Raw genomic sequence first — 16,929 nt, 5'->3', positions numbered from 1 at the left:
CACCAAGGTTTTAGCTATTCATGGTCATGTGAATACTTCTCTCCAGTTTTCCTCTGCATTTATTAACTTGCTTCCTTTGCAGGAAAAGGAGCTATAGATGTGAAAACTACATTTAAATAGTATGTCTCTTTCCAGTGGATGTTTGGACTCCTGCCAAGGAGAAATGGCAGGGTTTTCCCTATTCCAAGAGGAATAGGACATGAAGGGGGGGGGGGGGGGGGGGAAATGGATTGCATGAGCCAAGTAATGTATGGGCTAAGATGAGTTCTGAGGTAAGAGGTGACATCCCCTTAGAGCAGAGGAGTTGCTTTTTTTGAGGTAGAGGTGGTAACTTTAACTTTTTTTTTTTTTAGCACTATCATTTTATCCATATAGAGCTCATGAAATCAAGGTTCATACTCAACAGCATTTCCAAAAGTAACTGCTTCAGGAATTAGTACCTTGTTTTGTGCAATACTGTAATACTTTTAACTCTTGTATTGTGGCTTGGTGCTTTTTAAGATGCGCATGTTAATTCTTTCACTGTCTTTTAGACGTTGTGCTCTGCATTATGTGCTTCAGAGAGACTTTACCAACCACAACTGACTTCTTGCATGCCTGACTAAATAGAAGAATCCTGCACATGGGATCTCTTTTAGCTTTAGATTTACAGAGCTGAGGCCCTCATCTCCTTCTGTGGCTGTAGGAACATGTAAGCCCTAATACAGAGTTGACTGTTCGGTGTTTGCAACCTGAAATCATAAGGTCTGCGAGCAGTTGGAGTTAAACCTTGGTCTTTGTAGTGTAAATATTCTGAAACTGCAGGAAGGACAATCTGAGGACACTTTATGAATAGTAGGCATAGCAGCATGGTTTTTCAGACCTTCATGTCTACTGGGGCTTAGGCCTCCTAGTGTGCTGTGTGTTTTATTGACTTAGAAGTGACATCCAACCTAGCAGTGCTTGTTTATAACAATGGAAAAACATTGTGGTACGTTTTGGTTGGCTCAAGCAGAGGTATGAGAAGGGAAGGGGAGAAAGAGGAAAGAGGAGAAACATCTGCAGCTGTTCTAGCATGTTTGAATTGAAGTAAAACCTGAAAAGAGCAATGAGCAGGCAGCTTTTTGCCTTTAAAAGAAAAAAAACAAAACCACAAAACAAAGTATGTTTTTTAAGACATCAGTATTTTGGGAGAACACTGAAAGGAATGAAAATAGTCATTTCAGATTACTTTTAGAAATTATTCTGCTCTTCCCCCCCATCCCTTTAAGTAAGACTTGGCCAAACTGCTAAGAAAGTAAAAAGCTGTTGTTTAAGGCTCTCTGTTGGGAAAGATTAATTAGTATATGCTTTACAGAAATGTTTTGCTGACCGAAATGCCTGAAGTTAGAAGAAGTTATTGCTTCAGTGTGTGTTAGCTGATTGATGGAGGTGCTGCCTTACTAACATTGGCAGTCAAGTTTATGAGTTTTACGCATGCTCCGCTGGCCTGTGCCCTTTTACCTACTTTGCTAGCGAGCACGTGACAGCAGAGGAATGCAAAGGAGGGGAAGTGTACAGCAGCTTATGATTAAATTGGCCTTTAAGGAGGAAAATAAGTGTTCAAAGAAAGGGACTTCAGGAAGTCTTTGGTGTTCAGCCATCATCACTCCAAACAGCCTTAAAGGCTTACAGTTTTCTTAAGTAAAGGAAAAGGATATGAAAGGAAACAAATAATTTGTTTTACATCTTAGGATTAAGTAATACGGTCCTAGAACTAGACTTCTCTTTGGTTTCAGGGCTTGTTTGCTTGATTCAGAATTCATTCTTGCTGGATTAATATTTCTTCATTTGAGAATAAGGAATATTTTCCTTAGTGAAGCTTATTTAATTTCGTGATCGTGCCAAGTTATTAATTCATTAAAATATCAGGTTGACTGTTTTGATTAATGCTATTTATAATCTTTTTATGCCTTGGACAGTAAAAATGCTTGTGCCTAAAGAGGGAAGGGTTTCTGAAATAATTTTACTTCAGAAACAGAGAAGAGAGAATAGTTACAAATTCCCAGGCTGAGAAATCACGGGGGAGTTGAAGAGAAATAGAAATTAGTTGACCTGGTAGTTCAGACACTAGCATTCCAGAATACAAAATTCCATGAATGAACTCGAAAACCTCTTGGCCCTTTATGAGACAAATGTAGGTGCCTGATTCTTTATATGAGGCTATAGTTGTTTTGTTTGTGTTTTTTGTTGTTTTGTTTTTGTTTTTTTTTCCCAATCCTGGTCTTAATAGTACTGCTAAACGTTTGATGGATTCTTAACTTTGAGTGGTTTCCCCTTTTGCAAATGCTGTTGAGTCCAGGGTACAGCATGTATTACTGCTGCCTGTTTTATGGCTTGGTGATGCACGATTTGAATGAATGAATGGACAGCTGACTTTGACTTCCTGATACTTGTCTACAGCAAGGCCCCGGTGAATAAACAGTTGTTAGTCACTGAGTCATTAAGTACTACAAATTGCAGTTGTTCCTAGGGCATATGGGGCTTGTGTTAAAGGTTTTGAAACCAGTGATCAAAGCTGATCTGATTTCTTTGTTGTCCTAATCAGACACTGTAGGTACATAGGTCAAATTGCACACTATCAGTATAACACTGTGAGCTTTAGCTACTCTTCCAGTAACCCAGAAGGCTGAGTTACCCAGGACTCAGCCTTTAAAACCTGAGTAGTGGCTGATGGATTTGGAAGATCTGTGAATTACCATCAGCCACTGTAGCAGTAGCTGTATTGCAGAGGTTGATCATTGCAGGCTGGTCTAGAGGTAGGCGCTTTAAATATTGCAAACAGTCACTACCTATTGGTCAGCAACCCTACTAGATACTGCACAACAGCAGTTCTATTCACCTCTGCCTAATGCTCCTTCTCTTCCTATAGTCTGTATTTATTTCTTAAGCCTTGTTCATCTCTGCCTAATGCTCCTTTCCCTATAGGGTGTATTTATTTCCTAAGCCTGCCATTACTGCAACCTTCCCAGGGCTTATATTCCCTAGTTGTCTACTCATACGCCTTTGTGCCCCTTCTTTGTGCTCCAGATGACTTTGACATAGTAAAATATTTACAGACTAGAGGAGCAGCACTACAGTTGTAATAAACTGCTTTTGAAGTACCCAGCTAAACTGCACTGGTTAGCCCTCACATGCTGTTCAAACAGAGGATAAATGTCTACCAGAATTTAATTACGAAGTCTAAGCTTCAGGTTTGCAAAAGATGTGTACATTTTCAGCTTTTACGATTCCAAAGGCATGAAGTAGTTGTACTTTCTTTTGATTTTGCTTAAACAAATGCCAGTGCCACCTTAAAGCGCTTGGTATTGATATCATTGCCTGTTGTCCTAGTAAAAACATGAAATTAAAGCTTGCCCTTGAAACCTGACCTACAGATGGGATTGTGGATTCCTCTACTTTTTTGCCACACTTCTGAGGGTTGTTTTTAGGATTATGCGCAGAAGTTTTAGTAAACTAATAAATGAATGTGGACAAAAGACTTTGGAACCATGGTGGTCTCCTCGGGAATATGTAGTTCGGACCATTTCAATGTTACACATTCTGCAGCCTATCTGCAAAAATGTATGTTCTGATTGTAGGTGCTCTAACAACATTAGTCTGAGGTAATGATAAGTAGGAGTAACTTCCGAGATATTTATATAGAAATGCTGATTACAGAAAGAAAGAAGCTATGAAGATGAGCTGGTAAATAAGAGCATACAGTTCAATTTGAATTGCCTGTATCCTCAGACAGGAGTCAAGACATTAATATGTAAATAGAATCACAGTGATATTTCTGTTTTAAATGCCACAATGTTTTTATTTGAGCCTGTTATACCTGCCCATTATGATGGTATTTTGTTTATATTGGAACTGTTGTTGATACTTATTTGAGTAGTTAAACTGAGCTGCAGTTCAATTAAACTTGCTCTTAATTTCATGTTTGTTTATGTGAAGGTTTGGTTTCCTCAGCTCTGCTTAGTTTTGATTTTTGCAATTGTTTGCCAGTCGGAACTTGGAGCCACACGGGCTGTAGTGCCTTATTGCTGTGGCTAATCATCTTGAAATTAAGATACGAAAAAAAAAATTCAGAGGGAGATATGGTCAGAAGCAGCTTTGCTAGCAGAGGTGAAGACTTTAAATACCTTTTGATTCAAAATGATGAACAAAACACTTTCTGGACCTCCTTTATCATTACAGAGTGATATACCTGCAGTATGCTTTTCTAAATGTTAACAGATTTAATTTTCTGCTCTGCTTTGAATTTTTATATATTGCATGTATGTATGATACTCAGCTTGCTACAGTACTGCCAAAGGGCCTAAGTTACATGAGAGTGTTTTGCTTCCATTTTCAGCTGTTGTGGTTAGAGGAGATACCTTAATTAACATACCAGACGCTCAGACTGAAGTGCAAGCGTAGCCTGTAAGGAAGAGGCAAGTATCATACGTAAATTTGGCATACTTTGAAATATTTCCCAAAATTACTATGTAGAAAATACCTTGCTAGAAATGGACTATCTCCTAGTTCCTTTGAACAAAAAGGAAATAATTTTTTAACTTTGCTTTTTGACAGAATTCTCTCTGAAAATGGCAGAAGCTCATCAAGCAGTAGCTTTTCAATTTACAGTAACTCCAGATGGGATTGACCTGCGAATGAGCCATGAGGCACTCAAACAAATTTACTTATCTGGTGTCCATTCATGGAAGAAAAAGTTCATCAGATTCAAGGTATTTTAAATCAGTCAAGTCCAATGTAATATTTTATAGATTTATTCAAGTTTTGTCCAGGGAAAACTTTTTTTCCCCATTGTGGCAAAGTTCCTTATTGTGAAAGACTTCTGTGGGTTTTAGTTGAGACAAGGGATGCTGAGGAAGGTAGCACTGGGTGATGCTGTAAAGACTGAAAGGATACATCTTTTTGATTTATTCCATGGAAGCAAGATGAAACAGACATTGGAATTAACAGTTGGTTTAATTTCCTTCATTGTCTTCATAACGCATCGTATGATTATGTAATCTTTTAGCACTAGTCAGAAATATAACTAGTGGTGATTTTTAATGTCATATCACTTAGTGGTAAAAGACTACACTCTTGGTTTTTATATATTCTTTGCCAAAATTAAATTTTCAAATTAAGTAGAATGTTTGCTGTTTTCAAAAAGTTACCTGAACATGTCTTGTACAAGTTATGCTAAGTTGTAATGTTTCTGATGAAGTATTTGATGCAGATTGTTGTGAATTTGTTTTGTTCATGGGATCAGAAATGGTAAATATCTATTTTATTAGTAGCAAACTAGCTAAGGTACAAGCTATCTTCAATACCTCTGTCAAAACCTCATTTTTAACAGTAGTCAATAATATTTTATAAAACTATGAGAAGGACTAGTTACATGATATAAACCCCCCTTGATTCCAGTTTTCAGTGTCTTGTTCAATAAAATATTTTTGCCATGTATTCATTTAGAGAGGCCGAACTCAGTGTGGGTGGGTATTATTGAAGGGTCGTTTGTTCCAAAGCTGTCTGCTGATTTCAGTATTTTTAGTAATACTGGCAGCAGGCTCAACGTTGTCTACAAAAAAACTTTAAGTGCCTTTAATTCTTGATATCATTGTGATGATTTTCTGTAGCTGTCAAACTTAACTAAATCCATCCCGTACTCCTGAGTTAAGCATACATAAGAAAATGTTGGATAATCTTGACTTAAATGTGTTGATTTGTGTTTCTTTCCATGGTAATATGAAGTCAACCACTTTGGTATGAAAAAATTATGTGAAGGCTTTTCTTTCCAGAATGGAATTATCACTGGCGTTTATCCTGCTAGCCCATCTAGCTGGCTTATTGTAGTTGTGGGTGTGATGTCAACAATGTATGCCAAAATTGATCCTTCTTTAGGAATAATAGCTAAAATCAACCGAACACTTGATACAACGTAAGTAGACTGAAAAGTTACTGTTCCTCTAAAGGAAATCAGTTTTATTTGTAGCTACTTTTAAAGCTAATCCTGTTAAAGTGTATCAGGTTTTGAACAGTATGGTTGTGACAGAGTAACCTCAATTAAGCAGATGTATGAAAGAGGTAGGGTAGGTTGTTAGACAAGTATTACTACATTGTTTTCTGAGTATTTGGGAAGCACATTGGGCAACTTCTGTGGCCTTTGACGTTGCTGCATGAGAGGGTGTTTGGAAAAGAGTTTATGAAAAAGGGCTAAACTGGAATGAAGCTTGTGTAATTACTTTTAGACTTAAGTTTGCAATATTACGTTCTCTTTAGAACTTAAACTGACATTAACTGGCATATGCTGGCTTTTGTTTTAAACAGCGGCTATATGTCAAACCAAACACAGAACATTGTGAGCGGAGTACTTTTTGGCACAGGGCTTTGGGTTGCCCTTATTGTCACGATGCGCTACTCTCTAAAAATGTTGCTTTCCTATCACGGTTGGATGTTTGCTGAACATGGCAAACTTTCTGCAGGCACCAAGTTTTGGATGGTAAGGATATATTGTCTTCCTGTTTCATCTTAACTTCTAGCTGATCTATATTCAAAGCCCTGAAAGAAAACTTTGTAGGTTTTTCCTTGCTTGTGTTTTCTGTGTCATGGGACAGGAAGCTCTTAGGTAGATATTTCTACTAATAACTGTCATCCTTCTGATGCTATAATTAAACTATACAGGATGGCCTTGTAGAAGTAAGAGTAAACGCTTCAAGAATAACTTCTAAATTTGCTAATGCCTTGGGACTGTGTGACTCAAATACCTACTTTTTCTCTGTATGCAAGTACAGCTTAAAGAACTTGGACTGCAGTACCAAAGAACTGCTGTCCTCCCCAGAAAGTGCTACCCAAAATCTTTGTTGAAATGTTGGGTGCTCTACTCTAAAATTAATCTTATGCTTGAAGAAATGATATTGAACGTCCTTTCCATTGATTTAGTGATATGCCTCCAAAATGAGTTGGACAAACAGTGTAAATAAGGTAGCTTGTCATGCAGTTTTCATGTAAGGATGAGAGTGATCTGGCTCCTGTTGATTATTTTCGTGCTATGGAAAAGGATCCTTAAAGGATGTGATAGGTATAAAGTGAGGACAGGTGCTCCAAGAGATGAAGTGGGTTTTTGTTACTTGGACTCTGTTGTTTTGAGTCACTTTTGCCCATATTGTAGAAGTTGTCACTTCAGTTCCCTATAGGGTAAAATTAGTCTCTGCAGCCTCAAAAAATTAACTAATTTGTGTTAGACTAACAACATTTCATGATTTATTATGAAGTATGTTCAAGAACAGGTTTCCAGAATGGTACACTAAAATAGAATTTAATATTCATCTGTTACAAATCAAATTTCTGATTGATAGTTTCTCCTGGAAGCGGTATCAGGAGCCTCATGACTCGAATTTGTACAGTACAGGCTCTGAATGGTAAGGCTTTCTGTCAATTGCTTGAAGCTGTAGCTGTCTGGGTTTTCAGCATGTCCTACCAGATAGATAATTAAAAGCTGTTAATATTGCCTTATCAACCTCAAACAGTATGAACTGTAATGCTACTTACCATGCTTTGTTGTGTATTGTATTTATAAATATTTGTCTATTCTATGTTGCATATGTATTTTGTTGTGCATTATATTTTGTGTATGATATATGTTTTAAAATACGAAACACTATAGAGGTGTATGCCCAACAGAGACTCATCCATACTTAATGTGAAGCTCTATTTCAATAACTTGTTCGTTCTTTAGCCAGTCCCAAGAAAAGAGAAGAGCGGTTTCCTTAGTAAAACAGTGTCAACTTTACTTAGCTATCTATATTTTTATTATCCTTTTAATATGTGTAATTTTCTGAAGGGGTTTTCCTTGGATGTTTTTTATGCTGTTGCATGAAAAATGCTGTCATGAATATACTGTCTTCTGTTTAAATAGTCACATAGATCAAAAACCTGAGCTCTGATTTCAATCACAGTACAAAGTGATTTTCAGGCTGGTTGAGAGCCTGGTGGCACTTGTAATGAACATACTTCATCTTCTAAAGTTAAATTTTCTGTAACAGGATTAGGGGAAAAATCCAAGTATTAGTTGCAGTTTTAAAAAGTAAGTTAAAAATAATAATCTGTGAACAGATGCAACGCATGCTAGAATGAGATCACTTGCTGCATCTGCATATGAAATCAGAGATGTAATTAAGTATGCGTGTCCATCAGATCACTTGAATGGTCTTAAACTGTTATAAATTCTCTACTACAAGTTTACCTAAGAGATAAATACTGTGAGATGTTTGCTGTCTCTGTCGGTTGAGCAGGTACTCTGAAGATAAGTTCAGCCTTTCCTGGCTTAAGAGTTCTGGAATAAAATTGCCTCCAAGTATGGAATTAGATTTTCTTATAAAAAGCTGAGGTTTTTGTTTTGTTTTGTTTCGTTGTTTTTTTTTTTTTACTTGCCTGGCTTCAAATTTCTCTTGTCATGAAGCACACCTGAATTTCATTGGGCTGATCACTGTGGTGCATCCACGTACCTCTGACAACTCTGATAGAGATCGATTTGCAGGGTGGTCTTTGTTGCTGGTAATACTCTGCAATTCTTAGCAGATTTTTCCTGCCTAAAACAACCTCCTCTAAGCTGTACTGACCAAGGCAATTGTGGGGTGGGGGTAGGGGGAAGAGGAAACTACATTTTAACAAGGCATTTTATCGGTTGCCGGGGGGCAGAGACAGGAGAAGTTCTAGGAATTTATTGTTGAAATTACATCCTCTGTTATCTTCTGTCTTTAATCTATTGGCCTGCATGCAATCTATGGTATAGTATATTGGACCTGGAGTGGACTTTGATAATAAAGGTTCCACTGGATTGTCGGTGTAATATTTGACCTTACTTTCATGCTGAAATAGAGTGATAATGTCAAAATCCTTTCATGTGTAGCCTGGAAGTTGCATGGTCTAGACTTCCAGCCTAGTGCATGTTGCAGCTGAGAAACAGTTGTAGACAGAAATGCTGCTTCTGTTTTCAGTCTCCCATAGAAAACAGGAGATGCTGTAATATCTGAAGCTAAGGTGGGAACTGTCATACCTAGCTTTTTTGTTTCATGGCTGTTTTCTTGTAACACAAGCACTGCGTATAACACTGGCATGCTTGCACAATTTGGTATGTTCAAATCATGCAGACTCATGCTTGAAAAGACTCTCTGTAACATCAGTAACAGTATTGATGTGGAGCTGTAACTTTGGAAAATATTGAACCATGATTCCAAAGCATAGTTACTATTTTTAAAGGTGGCTATAATTATCTGGGATCCTTAGCTGAGTGACGGGCTTGATAATGATTCCTGTTCTGAAACACTATAGAGATATAGTAGATACAGTAATATCTACTATATAGTAAAAGATCAACTGGTAGACTTATTTTTTTAATCTTTGCGGAGGGAAATGTATGAAGAAAAAAAGTGCTGAGTAACTGTCTGTATTTTCTGTTGAGATCAAGGTGTGCCATTAATAAACAACATTGCCTAGTAACTAGAAGCTTGTCTGGGAAGTCAAGAACGGCTATGACGGTCTTTCCCTTCCACTGACATGTTGTTTAACCTTTAGGAAGTTAGTTTATGTCAGTGCCTTTTTTATTTGTGAAATGGTGATAAACAATACATTGCTAAAGTTAGTGCAGTATAATTTACCAGTGAAAAGAACTGAGTTACGTTACACTTCATTACTCTGTCGTTTTTCTTTTGTTGAATGTAGTAATTTGTGGTGTGTATTTTGTTTTTGCTCAGGCACTTGTAAAACTCTTCTCAGGACGTAAACCCATGTTGTACAGTTTCCAGACATCTTTACCACGATTGCCAGTTCCAGCTGTTAATGACACAGTCAATAGGGTGTGTACATTCATTAATTAGTTTCCTTCAGTAACATTGAATCCCTATTTGGATGCCATTGTGGGTGTGTTTGCTATGTCTTGTAAGTAGTGTTGCGTGGTGGCATTAATATGGTTTAATGGGTTAAAACTTCTACGTAGAAATTAAAGTAAAGGCTGTGACAAACCAGTGAAACTGGTGACAGTTTGAAAAGTTAGTGGTAATTTGAAGCCATCGTAATTTGGATTGGATGACGTTATGTCTGTTTATGTAGGACTGTATGGCAAAGTATAATTTCCAGGGCTTTTGAAACATGCTGGTTTTGTTATCTTCCACAGCTTGAATATATAAATGTGTGTTTTATGACACAAAACGTTATTGCAAAGTGTGAAGTAGGACAGTAGTCGCAGAAACCGAAGATTTGTTTTTTAGAGATGAGAAAAATCTGCCTGCCTGATACTGAAGGAGCAGTGTGTGGAAAAAAGTTCCTTTTGAGTGGAAGATGTATCCTTAGAAAAGTAACCTCTTCCACTTGTGTTTTGCTGACAAATGTCTTGAAAAAAAGATCTCATTTTTGTAGTTTGAAGATGGGTGTTTAGAATAGTGTATACTCTTTATTTTAACAGCATAGTTATGAATTGTGTCTGGATAATCTTTGTCTACTCTTCAAATGCCTTGTGTGGGAATGTCAAGAAGCTACATATTAGTTACTACACTGATGCTGATTTTTTTCCTATATTCTAGTATCTGGAATCAGTTCGGCCACTTATGGATGATGAAGAGTTCAGAAGAATGGAGGGTCTTGCCAAAGATTTTGCATTTAATTTGGGACCAAGGCTTCAGTGGTATTTGAAGCTAAAATCCTGGTGGGCCACAAACTATGTGAGTAGATAAATAGGAGGCTCAATCATTCAAATGTCATAACTTAATATGTTCCCTTATGCGGGTTTTGGCTTAACTTTTATTCTTCCTTAAATGTAAAAAGGCAACTGACTAATATTTTTGTAAAGTGCATGGGAGGTCACCTGATTTGCACAGAAATAATTTGTGTGATTTGGTAAATGAACAGTGTGGTGAATGGAACTTGAAAGAATGAATCCTTGTTTTGTTTTCTTATTCTGGAGCAGGTGATTTGGCTTTTGCTGTTGTGATTGCTTGTTAAGCTTGATTACTCAACAATGGGCCTGGCTACCCAGGTAGTTGTAAAGGGTAATGTAAGACAACGTTTTTATATAGAACAGCTAAAGCATATAGAAGAGGAATAAAGAATTGTAACAAGAATTTTGGGTGGTGGTGTTAGTTTCTTGTTGTTGGGTTTTCTTTTTGGTAAAAACAAAACTCCAACGTCATAGTGAGAACTGTAATATAATTCTTCCCTGATATATTATCTAACATATAGGTGTACCCGGTAGCCTAAGCTTTCCTGGCAAAGGCTGCAAAACATGCAGGAGATCTGGTATTTTAAGTATTATCATCTGATGATGATGACTTCTTCAGAAGATTATCAGAGCTATAGCTGAATTTAATTTGTCTCATCATTTTTTTTTTTCTTTTCCTGTTTTCCCTAAAGACTAACACAAGTTAGGTGGGTTTTTTTGGTTGTTTTTAATTAGGGGGGCAAGCTAGCCGTTTCCTTCCTGCTTCTGTATGGAATGTTGTGGAGTCATTAACACAGAAAACAAACTGTGGAAATCATGAGATCTTACTGCATTTGTTTTCCTTCCTGCTACAGGTTAGTGATTGGTGGGAAGAATATATCTACCTTAGAGGACGTGGACCAATTATGGTTAATAGTAACTATTTTGCAATGGTAAGTAAATACTATAAACTCCTTGTGTGTCAAAAAAGCACTGTACATTTTTTGCCAGGTATCTTCATGATACCTTTCTTTTTAGAAATCCATTGCTACAGAGTATGTGACCTTTGTTTTTCTTTCTTCTAGTATAACCTGCGGCCAGTATCTTCAAGTATGGTGCTACCCTAATAATAAAGTTAGCACATCTGCCACTGAGGCACACTCATGCAGTAATGACTTTGCTTGTTGCAATAAACACAAAACTATCTTTCAAAAGCTCTATGTAAAAGTTCATTATATCCTTCTGTTCAGAAATCCATTGCCACTGTGACCTTTGTTTTTCTTCTAGTATAACCTGTAGCCAATGTCTTCAAGTACAGTGCTATCTTAATAATAAACTTAGCACATCTGCCACTGAGGACACTCATGCAGTAATGACTTACGGTTTTGTTTTTACTGCAACAAACAATCTTTCAGAAGCTCTATGTAAAACTTCTTGGGTAACAAAATTCAACAAGGTGTGTGCTCCTATTCGCAAATGTTGGTATGGGAAATGAAATTGTAAAAGACCCTAAAATTAAATGCAAAAAGAGGAAATGCAGTAGTCTTGGATTCAAGTTTTAAGTAGCATTGTCTTTTCTACTGGGCTGATTAACAGCTATCATGTATGTTTTAAGACTGATGCTTTTTAAGGAGGTTGTTACTGCTAAAGAAATTAAGTTTCAAGACACCAACTCACTGCACTAGTGCACTTTGTATGTTTTAATGCATTTTCTATCCTGACCAGAATAAACTTGAAGAATATGGATGAGAAGTTACTGTCAGTATTCTTTTAAAATGTAGTCTGGTAATCATTAACTTATGATTCTTACGTACTTTATAGGACTTCCTTTATTTATCTCCCACAACCCTGCAAGCAGCTAGAGCTGGTAATGTTATCCATGCCATCCTTCTCTATCGGAAAAAACTGGACAGGCAAGAAATCAAGCCAGTATGTATATCAGTTTAAATGGCTTTTGATCTTTTTCCAGTCTGTAAGAAGCTGATAAGTTTTCAGAAGGGGAGAGCAGAGGAATGTGTTATTGTCAGAACTACATGTAAGATGTAACTAAATATGTGGTCCCAAACATCTTGGTTATCTCATGCCAACTAATTGCAGTATTTGAAATGAACGTGTGTGTTTGGCCAAAAGACAAATAGAGGCTTGTACTTGCATATGTTTAAGTATTCTGTATAGCAGATGCTGTTGGTATATGCGAAGCATGTAATGGTACCTTTGAGCCACTGAAGTCTGAAAAATCTGTGGCATCGTGTAGAGTGAGTACAGGGGTAGGTGGGACAGTGGCAGCCTCTGTATAGATGGTAAAGTTTCGTGTTGCACTAATTTCTAGGTAGCGAAGATAGGCAATGTGAATACCATTCAGAGTTTGTTCTGTCCAGTGACTGACTGTTGTAGCAAACAAATATTGAAATAATTAAGCAGTTTTGTCAAAAGTCATGGCAGGGATGTGGTTAGTTGTATGTAGTTACAAATCTGAGGAATGTGAACTTTTGTTCCTACACAGCCAGAAATAGCTTTAGAAGAAGAAATTAAGGGGTAGTGCATACTGCATGTTTAAGTTTTGTATCTAGACTGGGCATTGAGAGCTCTATGGATTTCAGATGCTAGCTAGCTTCAGTGATCCCTTCTGAAGGGTGGGCTTTTGGTAGGAGAGGAAAAAAATACAGTTACTGAAATGTCAGTGGAATCTTCCACATGTAGTTCAAGGAAAGACAATGAACAGGGCAGGGCAGGGGTGGAACCTGAGCTGAGGTATTATAAATATTACTGTTCTACAGCCTGTCTTTAACCAGATCATCTTTTTTTTCTTTCTTTTTTAATTTGCTAATTGTATATGCAAAACTAAATTTTAATGAACATTTGTGACACAGATTCTTCTGATGGGATCTACTGTTCCACTCTGCTCAGCTCAGTGGGAACGGATGTTTAATACCTCGCGTATCCCAGGAGTGGAATCAGGTAAGCAGGGCCAGCCAAGGAGAATAAACGTTTTGATGGGATTCAGGTTTTGGGGTATTTTCTGCTAAAATCCTGTTTTTCCAGGTAAGGATTTGACAGACACAATGACACTCCAATACTGTGTTCTAGTACTCGGGAAGTAATTAATTGCTATAGAATGCATAGATGTTTTCCCTTTTAGGGTGATTTTTAGACTTCTGCAGTGTTTTTTCTGCCTTCCTTAAATTTAAGAACTACTTTCAAGAACCTGTTGTCTGCCCTGTGCTTTTAATGTACAAATAACCTTTACCTTTTTCCATTCTACTCTTTCAGGATCCTTTGATATCCTTGATTTTATCTTTGTAGATCTTGTGTTCTCTTATCTCAACCATTTTAAAATCTTTTGCTGGCTTGGCTTTCCCTTTTTCAGCTTATGAGTCCTAACATCCCAATGTGTTCTTCTCAGTATGAACATACATTTAACACTAGTTGTTCACCTGGTTCAGAGGCAGGTACTGTCTTAGTTCTCTCAAGGTTTTCATAGCTACTGTTACCTTGACCTTTTGTATGCACTGTAAGACAGCAGCTAAGTGAAATCACCTGTCATAAGGACTGTGTCCAAAACTTTCTCTGTAACTGGGTTTGGTTAGTTTCTGCCCTGCCCTAACTCCCAGCAATGGTCTGGTTATCCTGAGCTATGTTTCCACATCTTAATGTTGAATGGAGGGGTATACCTGGTGGCATATAGCAGGGTCATTTTCACCTGAGTGTTCTTGCAGCTTCTGCTTGTTGTTGGAGACTAAGGATATGTTTACATGATCATAAGCAATCACATTAGCTCAGGCAAAAAAAATTGTGTCTATAAGTGATAGTTCATATATGCTTTCTCACTGTAGGTGTACATACGCTCTCATTGCATGCATTCATTAACACTGTCTACAGACATAAAAGCATTTCACTTTATCAGAGACTTGCAACTGACTGAATTGTTGTTGTATCTCAACATAAAAATATCATATTTTTTTGATGGTCAATACGTTATCCAAGATCTTGAAGCTGATTTTTCTCTGTATGGTATTGATTTTCTTAAAGTAATGTATCCCTATGTTCATCATGTGTTTCTCCCCAAGGTAGCCTCCAAAGATCTCCATTAGCGTAGCCTAAATTTTTCCAGGCTCAAGCTGGTTTTTATGATCTTTAAAATTAAGTGGCTTCTTAGCTTGTTCCCCCCCCCCACTTTAAAAGGAGGCAGAGCGCATCTAGAAATACTAACATTTGTAGTCAACAGGTGTAAGAAAATGTTGCTATCCATTTTCTCATTCTTTGAGAAGTAATAATTTCCCAGCAAATGTAAGTGGAGGCATCTGTTGTTGTGTTATCTACAAAAGCTTAAGCTGTATCTAAGCATCTTTGATCTGGTTATATGCTGAAGAACCTTTTAGAACTGAGTTCAAATGTGTATCCCACACTGCATTGTTAACACCAGAATGAAATACAGGATTTGGCAGAGTTATCCTAACAGTCATGATTGGTGCAGAGGACAATCACTAGGAATTCGGAATGCAAGGGGTTATTGCTTAGTCACTTCCATTGGGAATGTATGTATAGGCTGTCACTTGAAGACAGGATATTTTTTTTTTTTTTTTTAACTTTGATATCCGTAACTCACTCTTACGTTTCAAGCTGCCTTTAAGCATGTTAGTCCCACTCAACTACAGAATAAAAACCTAAGAGATTCTAAATAGGTGCCAGTAAGTGCCTGCTCTTCCCTGCTGGAGGTTTGACGCTTGCTTTATTGTATGAAGTTGAATAAGGGGGGGAACTGGCATTGGCTAGTGGATAAAGCAGTAGGTGCTTGGGTCAGATAAGGATTTTACTCGCACTTCCGCTGCTGGCCTTTAGTAGATTATTGAGAAATTATTTCCCAGCTATGCCTCAGCTTCCTTTATCTGCAAAATGGAGAAAAACATATCCCTGATGTGATTACTTCCTGAGCATGAACCAGTACCTCAAGTAAACTAGCAAGTTTTAAAATCTCTATTAATAGACAACTGTAGTGTATGAGCTATTGCTATTTAGAATAATTCAAGTACTGAGAGTGCAACCCTTGCCCCTTCCCTGTCCTCAATAAAGTAAAAGGTGTGAACTGTTTGCATTTAGCTTTTAATTTGGTGTTCCCTTAGTGTAAAATGAGTTTTTCGCAGAATTGTGGAAGTGGCCCATTCTAACTGTAACACCTGATTAAAATATATCCTGTATATCTTATTAGTTCTCCTCAGTTTCTCCTACTTAAAGTTTTTCAAATTAAAGTACAGTCAGCATCATAACACTACCTTATTTTCCTCCTAAACACTTCACTTTTCCTGTTTTACTTTTTATGTTTTTCATTGTTTGTATTTTTCTAAATTTTTGATATTTCTTATGTAGATAAGTGAGTTATATTTTTCCCAGGTTCTCATGAGTAGCTTGATTTCTTGCAGCCTGATTTCAATTATTTTATTTATGTTACAATTCCTACAGGAGCAGCATATTTAAAAAAAAAAAAAAAGAAAATTCTTTGGCATATCTTCATATTAATTGCTAGTAAAATCTTAACAGATACAGTATCCTTTCACTTGAGCAGTTGTTTAATCTTTGGGTCTTTTAACAAAACACACTATGAAGTGAATCACTTCTTTTAAGCAGGGAAGAGCCTTTATGTCTTTCCATTCCCGTTTGTTTTTTAATAGGAAATCCATGCAGCATGTTACATGCATCTTCAGTTGTACATAAATGGCTTCTTGGAGTGGCAAGAAAAAGGAAGGATTTTTTTGTATTAAAAAAAAAATCTGTACTCCAGGTGCATAAATCTGTGTTTAGGTCCATAAGTAAGGTGACTGAAAGGTAATTGCCAGGGCTCAGCAACTGACTGTTGTCACGTCAGTTGTTGATGTAGATGACTAATGATCTCGCTTTTGCTTTTTACACTGAAGAGGGGTTGTCTTTTGTACACACGCATCATGTACATGAGACAAATACTTGGGGTGTCCTGACTCAGGTCAGGATTATAGAAAAAACGTTACCTCACTAGCTGATTACTTTGCTGCGCCTTTTCCACCTCTCTGGGGTTTCTTCTTAATTCACAACCCACTGTATTAATGAACTTGACAGTTGGAGTGATGCTTCTGCCAATCCTAGCACTTTCCCCACAGGCATCCTATCTTTGGCAGACTTGCAAAGTGGATGGCCCAGAGGCACCATTAGCATAAAGCTGTTCCTGATCAGTAGGTGGAGCATACCTACCAAAACTTTATGGGTAGCTGAGAGCA

General features: G+C 37.3%; 1 protein-coding gene across 11 annotated transcripts in view; it reads left to right on the top strand.

Annotated features, from left to right (window-relative positions):
* Positions 1-16,929, top strand: part of CPT1A (carnitine palmitoyltransferase 1A) — a 43,445-nt gene that overhangs the window by 8,788 nt on the left and 17,728 nt on the right. For 9 of the 11 annotated variants that reach the window (XM_055813615.1, XM_055813611.1, XM_055813608.1 and 6 more), the window contains 9 exons: positions 4,358-4,436; positions 4,576-4,730; positions 5,793-5,932; positions 6,322-6,493; positions 9,747-9,848; positions 10,572-10,709; positions 11,560-11,637; positions 12,506-12,613; positions 13,555-13,642. In XM_055813615.1, coding sequence (XP_055669590.1) covers positions 4,590-4,730; positions 5,793-5,932; positions 6,322-6,493; positions 9,747-9,848; positions 10,572-10,709; positions 11,560-11,637; positions 12,506-12,613; positions 13,555-13,642 — 967 coding nt within the window. In that variant the 5' untranslated portion in view covers positions 4,358-4,436; positions 4,576-4,589. The remainder of the gene's footprint in view (positions 1-4,357; positions 4,437-4,575; positions 4,731-5,792; positions 5,933-6,321; positions 6,494-9,746; positions 9,849-10,571; positions 10,710-11,559; positions 11,638-12,505; positions 12,614-13,554; positions 13,643-16,929) is intronic. The other 2 variants (XM_055813616.1, XM_055813607.1) reach the window with 1 other exon arrangement.

This window comes from Falco peregrinus, chromosome 9 (genome assembly GCF_023634155.1).
Source record: "Falco peregrinus isolate bFalPer1 chromosome 9, bFalPer1.pri, whole genome shotgun sequence".
In the NCBI taxonomy this organism is placed as follows: Eukaryota; Metazoa; Chordata; class Aves; order Falconiformes; family Falconidae; genus Falco; species Falco peregrinus.
The sequence above is the reverse complement of the archived record's forward strand: the minus strand, read 5'-3'. Positions and strand labels throughout refer to the sequence as shown.